The sequence below is a fragment of the Podarcis melisellensis genome, assembly GCF_964234715.1.
Source record: "Podarcis melisellensis genome assembly, chromosome: 1".
NCBI classification, from domain to species: Eukaryota; Metazoa; Chordata; class Lepidosauria; order Squamata; family Lacertidae; genus Podarcis; species Podarcis melisellensis.
In genome coordinates this window covers 28927077-28940236 of record NC_138528.1, presented here as the reverse complement: position 1 = coordinate 28940236, position 13160 = coordinate 28927077, and the positions used below count along the sequence as shown (strand labels likewise).

General features: G+C 46.4%; 1 protein-coding gene across 5 annotated transcripts in view; it reads left to right on the top strand.

Moving 5' to 3' along the window:
• The window catches only part of ADCK1 (aarF domain containing kinase 1), a 102951-nt gene that overhangs the window by 68022 nt on the left and 21769 nt on the right, over positions 1–13160 (top strand). For 4 of the 5 annotated variants that reach the window (XM_081912475.1, XM_081912476.1, XM_081912477.1 and 1 more), the window contains 3 exons: positions 4247–4405; positions 5678–5836; positions 12670–12786. In XM_081912475.1, coding sequence (XP_081768601.1) covers positions 4247–4405; positions 5678–5836; positions 12670–12786 — 435 coding nt within the window. The remainder of the gene's footprint in view (positions 1–4246; positions 4406–5677; positions 5837–12669; positions 12787–13160) is intronic. The other variant, XM_081912478.1, reaches the window with a different exon arrangement.

The following is a 13160-nucleotide window of genomic DNA, read 5'->3' as shown; positions in this document are numbered from 1 at the left end:
TATTGTCTATTCCGTTCATCCGCCGCCCTCCAGGGTCTCAGGCTCTGTGTCACAGGGCAGAAGCATTGCCCCTGATTTAGGGGGAGGTGGACTTTATACATTCTTCCTCCTCCCTGTTGTGTTGGAGCTGTGGCTTCCGGTGGTGCAAGATACAGTTTTAAGGAGTTTGAGACCATGCTTTTCAGGCTATCTCAAGCACTTCTGCGTTGCAGAAATGGGGCTGAGGGTGAGGATATGGAAGGAAGCCCATACTGTGGCAAAGAAAAAAGCAGTGGCCCACATTATGAAGCTGGTGCACTGGGGAGTGTTGGAATATACAGACAGTATATGAGAGTGAGAGAGAATGATTTGCTCTGCTGGGGTCTTGCAGCTCACACTGCTGTGTTATCTCAGCAGCACACCTGTTCATGTAGCTTCTATATATTCCCCTTCACCACCATTCTTCAGTTCCTGGAGACTCCACCAATCCTGTTTGGTGCCTGAGCTCTTTCCTTTCCTGGCTTTCCTATGCTTACTTTCCTTATGGTCTATCACTGTAGTGAAGTAGTCACTACTGGCTCCGTTTACACGTAATGCTGAGGCAAACCATGACATTATGTCCAAACTTGGGCTCGTGGTTTATTTGCCTCAAACAAGCAACACGTTTTAAGCCAAGGACAATTAGTGGTAACAGCTCATGGTTTGTTTGGAGAGAAATAAACCCAAGCTCAGGTGTGACAAGGGTGGCATGTCCTGTTTTGCCACTTGAAGCCACCGCCTGGGCCATCCTGCCTGCTGCCTCTGCTGCCGGTGGAGAAGTGATGCCAGCATTGGCATCAGTTTCAGGTGAGACCTCACTGGTTTCAGGTGAGATATTGCACACTCTGTGATGCTGGTGCTGCTTTTCTGCTGGTGGTGAAGGTGGCAGGGCAGGTGGAGACGCCTCTGGGGCCCCACCTCAGGGACATCCGCTGCCTGAGGCCATGGCTTCACCCCACCTAATGGCTGTCCCGGCTTAGTTCACAGCAGGAGCAGGGAGGACTAAAGCGCCTGTGATTTTAGCCCAGCATGCTCTGCTTTCACCTCTAGTCCATATGTTTAACTTTGGTTTAAAGTGAATGTAAACGAGGCCAATGTATTGCTATGATTAGATTAGGAACTGGAAGAAGATCGAGCACCAGCAATTGTAATGGAGGGTTTTGGCAGGAAACTTCATCTGGCCTTAGCTTGCTAGATCTCTCCACTCATCACTTCCAGACAAAATGGAAGCTGTTGTGCCAAAGTAATATTGAAGAGAAGGCACAGTGGAGGCAGCTAGTGTTCTCTGGTAGTACAGATGTTCAAAAAGATTTCTGTGTGTGCTGAATGCCCTATGCAAATTGAGTATATAATTTAGGAGTTATGGGGAGGTAGAAGAAGCCATGGAAGCACCTATTTTCCATTTATCCATGCCCGGTGGATGCTCTGTTCACCATCTTGTTTTACTTCATTACAGCCTGTATGCTTTTCAAATTCACCTCTGTAAACCTATGGGCCAGAGGCTTAGTTTAAAAAGAAAAGGAAGCAAGCTGAGATTTTCAGAGTGTTGTACCCAAGTGTTGGGTTGTAGTCAACTAATTTCTACTCATAGTAAACCCGCTGAAATTGATATACCTAAGTTAGGCAGGTCCGTTCATTTCACTGGGTTGTATCCAGTGCTAGAGTAGACCCATTGACATTAACGTGCATGACTAACTTAGGTTCATTAATTTCAGTGGTCTATGAGTAGAACTTAGCTGGATATCATCCAAAGTGTCTACTCTGAGTAGGACTAACATTGGATACAGCCCGGTGTGACAACAAATGTGTGGAATACTTGAGGCAGGACCCTTTACTCAAGTGTAGGGGTTTCAGGTGTAGGTAAAAGTCACTTGCGGCTTTTACCCGCCCAAACAGCACCCAGCCCACGTGAGTAGTTCCCTCAAGCCACGATCTGACTCTCTGCAGAATCAATCATTTGCTTTGGCGGTGTTGGTGAGGAAATGAATAAATCTGAAAGTGAAAAAGAAGAAACAACAACATCTAGTAAACTGTTTGAGGGGAAAGAAATTCCTTTCTGAAGGCAAGAATGTCAAAAGGTTTGAATCATGGATCTGCTGTAATTAAAAAACACATAACTAGTCGTTTTCAAATGTGGTTGTTCTACTTAATTGATTTTGCCGCCGGAGGAATAAAATAAATAAATAAAAGGCGCCTTGCCTGTGAATTACTGGAGGCGGTTGAGACTCCGTTTGAATCTAATTGCTGCAAATGTGCCAGTTTGTTGCTGGTAATAGTTATTGTAAAAGAAGCAGGGGTGGGGGCGATGGGGAAAGAGAGGCAGGGGTGTGTGAGGGGAGGGAAAGTCGCTATCAGCAGCTGCATGTAGGCATGTAGGCCTCCTTCAGAGATGGTGTTTCTCTCTCCCCTCCCCCCGCAGCTTCATCAACACAAAAGATTTCTGTTGAATGCTTTGCATGAAGGCTCTGCTTAAAAGTGTTTTATTCATATTTAATTGCCGGCTTGCCGCAGCTCCCGTCTTTAATTACTGTGTAAAAAAGTGGGATATAAAAATGCACCAGCATTCCATTTGTTTTCTCCCCCCCCCCATTTCTGCATAAATTATGTGTTCCTTGACTGCTGGCCCTGGTGAGATTTGTGTATTGTGTAAGCAGGGAGAAGGCGGTCTTCTTCTAAGCCAACTCTATTGGCCACTTTTGCTTTAACATTGGGTTGGGCTTGTGGAGGGGAGGCAAGATAGCCCTGGAAGGTTTCCCCAGCTATACAATAATATTTCTGAAGGGCAGCTTCTGCACTGGAACCCCACCGGTGTCTGATAAGCCTCATTTCATACCTGCGAGCTTTATCTGACTGATCCAGTTTTCCTTCCTTCCTATGCAGCCTTGTATTTAACAGTTCGCCTGGTAGCCACAGGTGGTCAGGAATTGCATGCAGGCCAGAGGGGTATTGGGGGAGAAACAGATCCCCTTCTCTGTCAGCTTACACGCAGTGTTTCTCAAAGCTGGGCACCCAGCTGCTTTTGGACTACAACTCCCATCATCCCTAGCTAGTAGGACCAGTGGACAGGGGTGATGGGACTTGTAGTCCAACAGCAGCTGGAGACCCAAGTTTGAGGAACATTGGCTTGGAGGAAAATCAGAAGGTGCCTTGTACCAAGTCAGTTGCAGCCATGATGAGATGAGAGCCAGTGTGGTGTAGTGGTTAAAGTGTTAGACAGGGGGAGACAAGGGTTCAGACCCCCCACTCAGCCATAACACTCACTGGGTGGACTTGGGCCAGTCAATGCCTCAGCCCCATCTACTTCACAGGGTTGTTGCAGAGACAAAATTGGGGGAGTGTATGTCACCATAAGTTCCCTGGAGGAAAGGTAGAATTATTATATAATAAACTATAGTAATTAGGAAGTTGCCATATATCAAATCATACCTGTGGTCCCCCTCCTTTGTACTGCCTGCCTTGACTAGCAGGGGCTCTACAGGGTTTCAGACTCAGAAGATTCCCACTTTTACTTGGAGATGCTGAGGATTGAACCAGGATCTTTCGGCATGCAAAGTTCATGCTCCACTGCTGAGCTTCTCCAAGAAGCTGGCTTGGGTTTTGTGCTGGCTGTGAAGAAAGGAGACCCCCCTTCCTCACAAACAGCACGGAAGTGCAGAGGGCTGTCAGAAGAGAGATGGCGTGCTCTGTTCCTCCATTGCCAGCCTCCTTCGTAGAAGCCTTTCTTTTCTTTCGCTAGCCTAACAAGAGGCTAGAAGGCATGGGGCTTCCGCTCTTCCATAACTTTTGTGGACCTCTTTACATAGCTCTAAATGCCGTGTAGCTTCTGCCTGTTAAATCATTCCCTGTGATTTTACCTGCTACCTGCCAGGAAGGAATTCAGTAGTTACAGCTTACCCCATTATGGAGCTGCTGTGACAGGAAAAACTTTGCCTACTATCATTTTTTCCCTGGCATGCAGCTGCTGAAAGCGCAGGAGCACTGCCAGAGCAAAAAGCTGACAACCCTACCCAGACTGACTTCCCACTTTTGCTGAGGAGCTTGCCTATTGAAAAGGCACACACCTTTTCTGGCTGAAATAGACTGAGAGAACAGGAAGCTTGGGTTGCAGTCCCCAGGCTGTCAGGGCTCTCCGTCTGTCTATGGTAATTAATGTCTCTCTGCATCCGAAGCATACCTGCGGGCTGTTTCTTAGGAGGCTGACAGCTTCCCTTCTTTCTTCCCCTTGCAGATTAATGAGTTGTTTATAAGTTTTGAAGATGCTCCATTGGGGGCGGCATCCCTGGCCCAAGTCCACAAGGCTGTGCTACACGATGGGAGGACCGTTGCAGTGAAAGTCCAGCACCCGAAGGTTCAAACACAGAGTTCAAAGGATATTCTGTTGATGGAGGTAAATGGCTACATTCATGTATCTGCCCCCATTACAAAACGGACATGTGTCACCTTTGGCACAGGCAGGCTCAAAAGCTGGGCTGGATCTTCAGAACTCTGCCAGCACCATGCTTCCTTTTGCTTCATTGAGGGTTGTCTTTAGTTTGTTACATGCATGAGAATCATGGAAGCACAGTTGGAAGGGACCACAAGGGTCATCTAGTCCAACCCTCGGCAATGCAGGAATCTTTTGCCCAGCATGGGGCTTGAACCCATAGCCCTGAGATTAAGAGTCTCATGCTCTACTGAGTAAGCTATGCTAGGCTCCAGATTTTTTCCCCAGATTCTGCAGAAAGAGAAATAACATGGGTAGAAGTTAGCGCTTGGCTAACATTTCTCAGAAAATTGATTGATTTCATTCATGTATAAATCATTTCCCACAAGACATCCCAAAGCGATTAACAGTAAAAACATCAACAAACACGTCAACAATAAAAACAATTCCAAAGCCAATACAGATACAGGGTCCTGTTTGGTCCTGATGGTCCTGTTCCGCTAGCTGAAAAGCTGCATGCTAGCAGAACAGAACTTTCCCCCATCTCCTCTGCCCTGTAAACCCTTATAATCGGCTTTAGAGGGTAGGGAAAACCTTTGGAGAAGATTAGGGGTGGAGGGAAGAGGAAACAGAAGTGAAGCAATGAATATAAATGTTTCCTTTGAACAGAAGGCTAGTTTCTACACACATTCGACACATGTCTCCATGTCTTCCATCCAGTTAAGGAAGGGGCACTATCAGAGTTTTCATCCAGGTGAAAACACTCAGGGTGTGGTTCAGGGCCAGTGAGGGCTATGGCCTGGAGAAACTTTCAAGGGTCAAACATAGCAGCCTTGAAGGCCACATTTGGGCCCTGGGCCTGAAATTCCCCCACTGTGCATTAAAACACAATAGTAAATCCACCTTTACTCCATCAATCATCATTTTTATTAGATGGGCTGTTTCCACACTAGAGCTTTTTGCAGAGCTTAGGCACCACTTTTCTAGTCATCTGAAGCCACTTCTGTCATTGGAGCTAACTGGAGAGGAGAATAGTGCTCAGGGAGGTAAACTGTGGCTTAAGCCCCCTTCACATGCACACCCCTATCACTGAGAAAATTAGAAGCCACTCCCCACATCGAACTTCTCCCATCATCACCTAGCTTGGCCTTCAGTGTTGGCTTCTTGTTGCTGCCTGGTAATGCAATGTAGTTTAGGATCCTTTTGCAAACTTATGATGTGACTACTTGGTTCCAGGTCCTTGTCTCGGCCGTGAAGCAGATCTTCCCAGACTTTGAATTCATGTGGTTAGTTGAAGAATCTAAAAAGAACTTGCCTCTTGAGCTGGACTTCCTGAATGAAGGGAGGAATGCTGAGAAGGTGGCCCACATGCTCAGAAAGTTTGATTTTCTAAAGGTAATGTGTGCACATGCAATCTGCATGTAATCTTATGAGCGGCCAAGTGAGTGTAAGACTGGTATTCAGTAGGGGCAGTGTTGTTATTAATTTGCTATTGGGGGTGTGTGGGTGGGGTATCGAAAGTGAATGTAATTCTGCTGGTGCTGCTAAATTAGATATCGTAGGGATATCATTGGGAAGGGTGTGTGTGTGTCTTACATTGGTCCTGCAGGCACTGCCTGGAGGAAGAAAGAGGTAGTAATTTTTAATGACTAGTTTTGGGCACCTCAGCAAAAATGGCAAAGTACACAGCTGGGACACTATTCTCTGCACAGCTCAGTAATTTCTGTGCTGAACGATTATTTCAGTCTTGGTACAACAGCTCCACGTAAACTCGGTCCTCCAGGAAAACTGAGTTCTAGAGCACTGGGTGGCCTCTTGATGCACAGAATGTTCTCTTGAATTGCCTGACTGTTGCCTGAATATTCAGGCTGAGAGCATTCTGGGGTGGTAGCCAGCAATTCAGAATCAGTGTCTGGACCTGACGTTATAAGCCTGGCAGTGTGGATACTAGGAAGGAGCATCATAACCATTTTGTTAGAACTCAGAATGAGTTTAAAAAAACAACAACAAGAACCTACAGCACTGCTTGGAAAATGGAGACATCCCTATCCTGCTGCTGCTTTGCTGAGTCTACCACTTGGCACTGTAATGAAATAATGTCTGATGCCACAGTTGGTCATGCGGCTAAGGGCATGCTTCACTGGAAGTTTCCTGAACCCTTGGTTTAGTAATACTTTTATTATTATAGTTCTAAACCAGAGGGGGAAGGAGGTCCTATGAGAAGCAAATATCCTTTTTGCTCTTTTCAGCAGAAAGCTAGTTGCATGGCTGGCGTTGACAGTGGCCTGATCTCCTTTGGTGTGCATTGCCAGGATCAGCTGGGGGTGAGGGTGGGGATCCACCATTCTGAACAGATCAAGATTTCTTTGCAGGATTGAAAGGTAGGGAATAAAACCTAATAATCATCATAGGAGTTGTTGTTGCTCCTTAGGACAGATTTCAAGTCCCCCCCCCACTCTGAATTTATTCTTATCAACTACAGTGGTACCTCTGGTTACGAACTTAATTTGTTCCGGAGGTCCGTTCTTAAGCTAAAACTGTTCTTATCCTGAGGCACACTTTCACTAATGGGGCCTCCTGCTGAGAACGCGCCTCTGCCGCGCAATTTCCATTCCCATCCTGGGGCAAAGTTCACAACCAGGAGCATAGGCGCCGACTCCATGGGGCTTGAGGGGGCCCGAGCCCCCTCAAAAATTCGTTTGGGGGGGCTCCGCCCCCCCAATAATCTCCGGCGCCCCTCCAGCAGAGCGCCATCGCCGCCCCTCCCCCAGCCCAAAATGCACAGGGAGGGGCGGGCTGCATGCCTCCTGCCCTCCCTCCCGAGCAAAAGCTCCACCCAATTTCCTTTGGAGCTGATTAATAGGCGCAGCACGCTCTCCCCTATTCGCTCACGAGGAGGCGGCGCCACTTTATTTGCATATTCATGAGCTTATTTATTATTCATGAGCTTTCCCGGGCCCCCCCAATATTTTTTATAAGTCCGCGTCCCTGACCAGGAGCAGCTACTTCCCACTCATGTCCTGCTTTTGGGCCTGCCATTTTGGCATCCTAGTTTTATTGTTGCAAACGGCCTAGAAGCCATGTTGGCATGTCAGGGGTATAGAGATTAAATCATCCCCATCGTCAGGCTTTGGTTGACTGCTGTGAGACTAAATGGGCCTTTGCTCGGACCTACTGGGACTCTTCTTATCTGTGTGCACATTAATATATATATAACACATGCTCACTCCCCTATAGCAATCTAGGCCAGTGCAATCACACATGGTTGCCATGTGCACACTAATCCCTTTCTGCTTTTGTGTACATTCATTGACACATGTACACATACCTGGATATTACAAACAGGCACACTTATGCAGCTATGTCTTTGCCTACATATGCACTTGTGCAATTTGCTGCTACCCTTCTGTTTCTCTCGAAAAACATTAGGCAAAAGCCTTGCTCATACATTCAGAGCCTCATGAATGTAAGAGGAGCCTGATGAATCAGGCCACTGGCCCATCTAGTCCAACGTCCTGTTCTGATGGTGGCCAAACAGATGCCAGCTCTTTCAAAACTTGATTGCAACCCAGCGACACTCTGCAATGCTTCTTCCATGTGTAATGCTAAGCAAACAGGCCTTAAAAGGGCGGAAAAGGCCAAAGGCTGATGGCTTGTTCTAAGCGAATGTTTATCAAGAGTGTTGCGCCTTGGAGAGCAGCTCTGCTGCTGCTGTAACAAGTAAGAGAGTGTGGAGCAAATCCCCATGGAGACAGCCAATCACATCCTCTCTGGGTTAAAGAGCCACTGCAATATCGATTCAGGGAATAATAACAAATTGCTCCAAAATTGGCTAAATAATAGATTTCCCCTGTCCAACCCGTCGATTCCAAGACGTTTTCATCAACCCCAAAGGCAACAGGGGAGTTGTTTCCTGGTAATTCCCCCTACCCCCAGAGTTAAAAAACCCCCAACAACAACACCCATAGCGCAGCAGGGAAGTGGATTTCTTACCATGAACCCAGTTGAGCTTGTAAAGCCAGAGATAAATTGTTTCCATGTGCAAGCATTAGGGCCAAATGTCTGTGCATCATTTAAGCTTGCCAAGGACTATGACTTTGTTCGAGTGAGACTTATGCACAGCTTAATAAGGACCATTGACTGCTGCTGTAAATTTTGGAATGGGGATAAATGTTGACGCAGGGTTAAAATAAGCTACAGGCTTTGGTATCAGTGGATTTAAGAACCAGCGCATGGTAACAGCAGGGGCTGGGAAAGTTGGGAATCAGTGTGCTATCAATGACAACTAGCCACAATTGCTATGCTCTGCCTCCACAGTTGGAGGCAGCAATGCTGCTGAATACCAGTTGCTGGAAACCACAGATAGGGCAGTTCTCTTGTGCTCAAATCCTGCTTGCTTGTTAACCACGGGCATCTGGGAGGACAGGTGGGGCATTGGCCTGATCCAGCAGGCTCTTCTTCTGAACAGCTTTAGGTACCTTCCTTTCATTTTGAATGCATGGCTTCAGCAAGTATTCTGCAATGTGCTATAGTCCGAGAGAAGGTGAAAAGTGCTGTAGTTCTGTAGCGCTTGAGAAAGTGAGTTTGCAAACCCAGACTAAGGAGCAGTGGCACAGAAATGGAAATTTCTGTAATTTTGGAGCTATGTTTTTTTCCAGGGCAGAGGCTCCCCACTCTGCATGAAAAAGAAGTTGGAGTGGGGCACTGAAATATAGTTCTCTCAATCCCAAACATACCTGATTATTTTAACAGGCAAGTGTATGTGTATAGTTGGAGTAACTAACCTTTGGCTCACCTGATGTTGTTACAGTCTAGCTCCCACCAGCCCCAGGCAGCATGGCTGATGGAGAGGGATGATCGGAGTTGTAGTCCTAAACTTCTGGAGAGCTATAGGTTAGCCAACCCTGGTGTATAGGATTCAGCCTACAATCTTGTACACATTTACCCGGGAGCAAGGAGCATTAAATTCACTTTTGTTCATTCATTCTTTCACTTCATAAATAAGTTCCAGGAAGCAGAGCAAAGCAGCTGAGACATCTCTCTCTCTCAGTGTTCTACTTCCTGTTCTTTACCCAACTGGTGCTGTGATGGGAGTAGTTGGAAAACCACAGTAAGAAGATGAAAAAACACCAGGGGGAGACAATCAGTAATTGGCCAACAGTGGTTGGAAGACAGCTGTTAGATGCACCTGATAGAAAGACCAGGAATGAAGATCAGTTAACACATAGGTTTATGGAAGGTGGTGTAAGACTCAAAGAAAGGGATTCTGGCATCTAAGCCCAGGTGCCTTATGCTCTGTGCCAATCTAAACTCACCTTGCCATGCCTTTTCTTCTCCTGCATTGCTGACAACTCAAACTTTGCTTCTTGCTTGTTTTTATCAGATTACATTGCATGCCTCAGGGCCTTCAGACATGTGGTTGCTCCCTTTGTGCTTTGTCCACTTGCCTGCCTCAGACTATCTTGCTTACCTCTGGCCCCTTCAGCTGCCATCTCTAGGAGTCTCTGGCCTATCCATTGAGCTGCTTGCAGGTCTGATCTCACTTGAGTCCTGACAGGCAGATGAAATGGAAGATGCCGCGATTGAAAATGGTGCTCTGTATGCAGGAAGGGACTTAATGATCTCTCAGGATTTTTGCAAGGATCCTCCTATTTATGAGGCACTACCCCCCCTGCCAATAGCTGATGTGATAGCCTGGAGGCCTGTGCATGGGTCTTGTCAGCCTGGCTGCATCTGTGCTCAGAGGGACGCTGCTGAAATACAGATTAGGATTATTTATTACTGACAGAACAATGCTGTGTGTGCACTGTGCATAACAAACAAGAGATGTGGGCTCTCCCCTGGACGGTGGTTTCTGCAATTCAGACATATGCAACAAGTTGTTGTTTAGTCATTTAAAGGTAATGGTAAAGGGACCCCTGACCATTAGGTCCAGTCGCAGACAACTCTGGGGTTGTGGCGCTCATCTCACTTTATTGGCTGAGGGAGCCGGTGTACAGCATGTGGCCAGCATGACTAAGCCACTTCTGGTGAACCAGAGCAGCGCATGGAAACACGGTTTACCTGGAGCAGTACCTATTTATCTACTTGCACTTTGACATGCTTTCGAACTGCTAGGTTGGCAGGACTTGGGACCGAGCAACGGGAGCTCACCCAGTTGCGGGGATTTGAACCGCCGACCTTCTGATTGGCAAGACCCGCGTCCCTCTGTTTAGTCATGTCTAACTCTTCGTGACCCCATGGACCAGAGCACGCCAGGCACTCCTGTCTTCTGCTGCCTCCTGCAGTTTGGTCAAGCAACCTGAAAAGGGTTACATATTCACCATGCTAGGTGCACAGGTCGCTGCAGATTCATGACATGCTCAGACACACATTTGCAGGTCTTTGATAATGCCATGTCCTCAGGTGAATCCAGGCACACTTGTATAATAAGTATGTGAACAAAGAAAAATGCCTTAAATTGAATGAAACCATTGGTCAGTCAGTATTGCTTACACTGACTGGCCGTCTCTCTTCAGGGTTTCAGACAGGATTTTTCCTGTGACTTACTTGGAAGTTACAGGCATTGAACCAGGGATCTTCTGCACACAAAGCATTTGCTCTACTACCAAGCTCTAACTTATGCATAAAGACATAGAAGAAGAACCTGCTGGATCAGGCCATTGTCCATCTGGTCCAACATCCTGTTCTCACAGTGGCCAACTAGATGCCTATCAGAAGCTCTGAAGCAGGACCTGAACACAGCTGGACTCTCCCCTCTTGCAGCCTCCAGCAACTGGTATTCAGAAGCATACTGCCTCCAGCTGTGGAAGTTGAACATAAGTAGCCACTGGTAGTTTTCTCCTCCATGAATGAGTCTCATCTTAATAAAACCACCCAAGGTTGTGGCCATCACAGCCTCTTGTCAGTGGCGAATTTAGGGGAGCACAGTCAGTTTGGTTGCACTGGGTGCACAGCCTTGGGGACACCACTTGGGATGCCATAACTGTTACTTAGAATGGGTCCAAGAGGTACGGGGGCACTGAATTTTGGCATCACACAGGGCGCGGCTGAAATTTGAGACCCCAAGGTCTGCCACTGCTCTTGTGGGAGCAGATTCCATAGTTTAGCTGTGTGCTGTGTGAAATACTTCCTTAGCGCTCGAAGGCTTATAACCATTGTCAACAATACTACTTGAGATCAGTGGACTTTAGCCCACTATTTTCAGTGGATTTACTTACCATTATACTTAGCTGGATTTCACCCAGCTAAGTTTGGAGAGTAAGGTGCATCTGTCTGTTAAGCAAGCAGAATGTTACGTTTACTGGAAGTTAGTTCAGCTAGCATAGCATTGAGGAAAAGTTAGTCAGGCAAGTTTGCTCCATTTGAAAACCAGAAAGATCCAGCTTGCTTGAACTGGCATAGAAATCACTGACTCTGCTTCTGGGCCGCTTAAAGAAAAAACACAATATGCTCTGCTTTTCCTCTAAAGCATGAGTCTGCAGAATTCTGGGACCTTTCCACTGTGTCTTTTATTCATCATTCAGGTTTGGGTCTGTAAGGTTGCTGGCTGGCTCCTACAAGAAACAGAATGCTGGCCTTTATTTTACAGGGCCAATACAGTAAGGAAACCTCATTCACAGAGACTAAAAGAACACCACAAGATTTCAACCCTTTCCTCACATTTTGGCTTTCATAATCATTCCAACCATATGCTTTCTGACACATTCACACACACACACACACACACACACACACACACACTGAAATGATGGTTCCAGGACCAAGGTGGAGAACTTACAAAGGTGGCCTAAGACATTTTGCTGCTTGAGGCAAAGGACAAGATGGCACCCCTCCTTTCCATGCATACAAGCTGACTAGCTGTTGATTCTTGCTTCAATGTGGGTGATGAGACAGTATCCTCTACTACTTTTGAGGGCAGCAGGCTAGTTTAAGGTATGCAGGGCAGGTTACTTGGAAGGAACACAGAATTCTGTCCTCCATTACTTTCCTGTCTCCCTCTGTATCAGCTGCCTGAGGTAGCAGCCTCCTTCTGCTTAATGGTAGGGCCTACCCTGAGCGCTTACTTATGTTGTTATGATAAGGCCTTTGTCAAAAGTTTTGTGTGTTCTTCCTTTGAGGACTTGGATGAGCTCATTTCTCCTACTTCTTGGCACTTCATGCATATACACTTTCTCTTCTGTTCCCCTTAATCACACGGTGTTCAGAGAGTTGTATTCTTTTTTCAGATCCCTAAGATTTATTGGGAGCTCTCAACAAAGCGTGTTCTTTTCATGGAGTTCATGGAAGGTGGGCAGGTGAATGACAAGGCCTACATGGAGAGAAATTGCATCAATGTCAATGAGGTAATGTTCCCTCTGTCCAGATCTGTCCGTCTTTCTATCTACCCATCCATCCATCTGGTATTTATAGGCCATGCCTTAAACATTTTACATTAAACAATTTAGAATGTGATAGCAATAAAAACAAAAGATGTAGGAACCCTTTCTGCATTCCACAAAAGCACTATTTTTGGCTTACAAAATGAAATGAATGAAGTTTCAGCACAGCTTTACATATAGTTCCATTCTTTGTTAATAAGTCCCAGTTCTTTCTTTTAATTTATTTCCTAAAGGAAAGATGTGTGCTTAGAGATGTCATAGTCTGTTCCAGATGTGGTCATATTTCATCGCCTGGTGAAATGATTCCTGTGTGCTGGGTGCACATAGCTGGCTTTTGG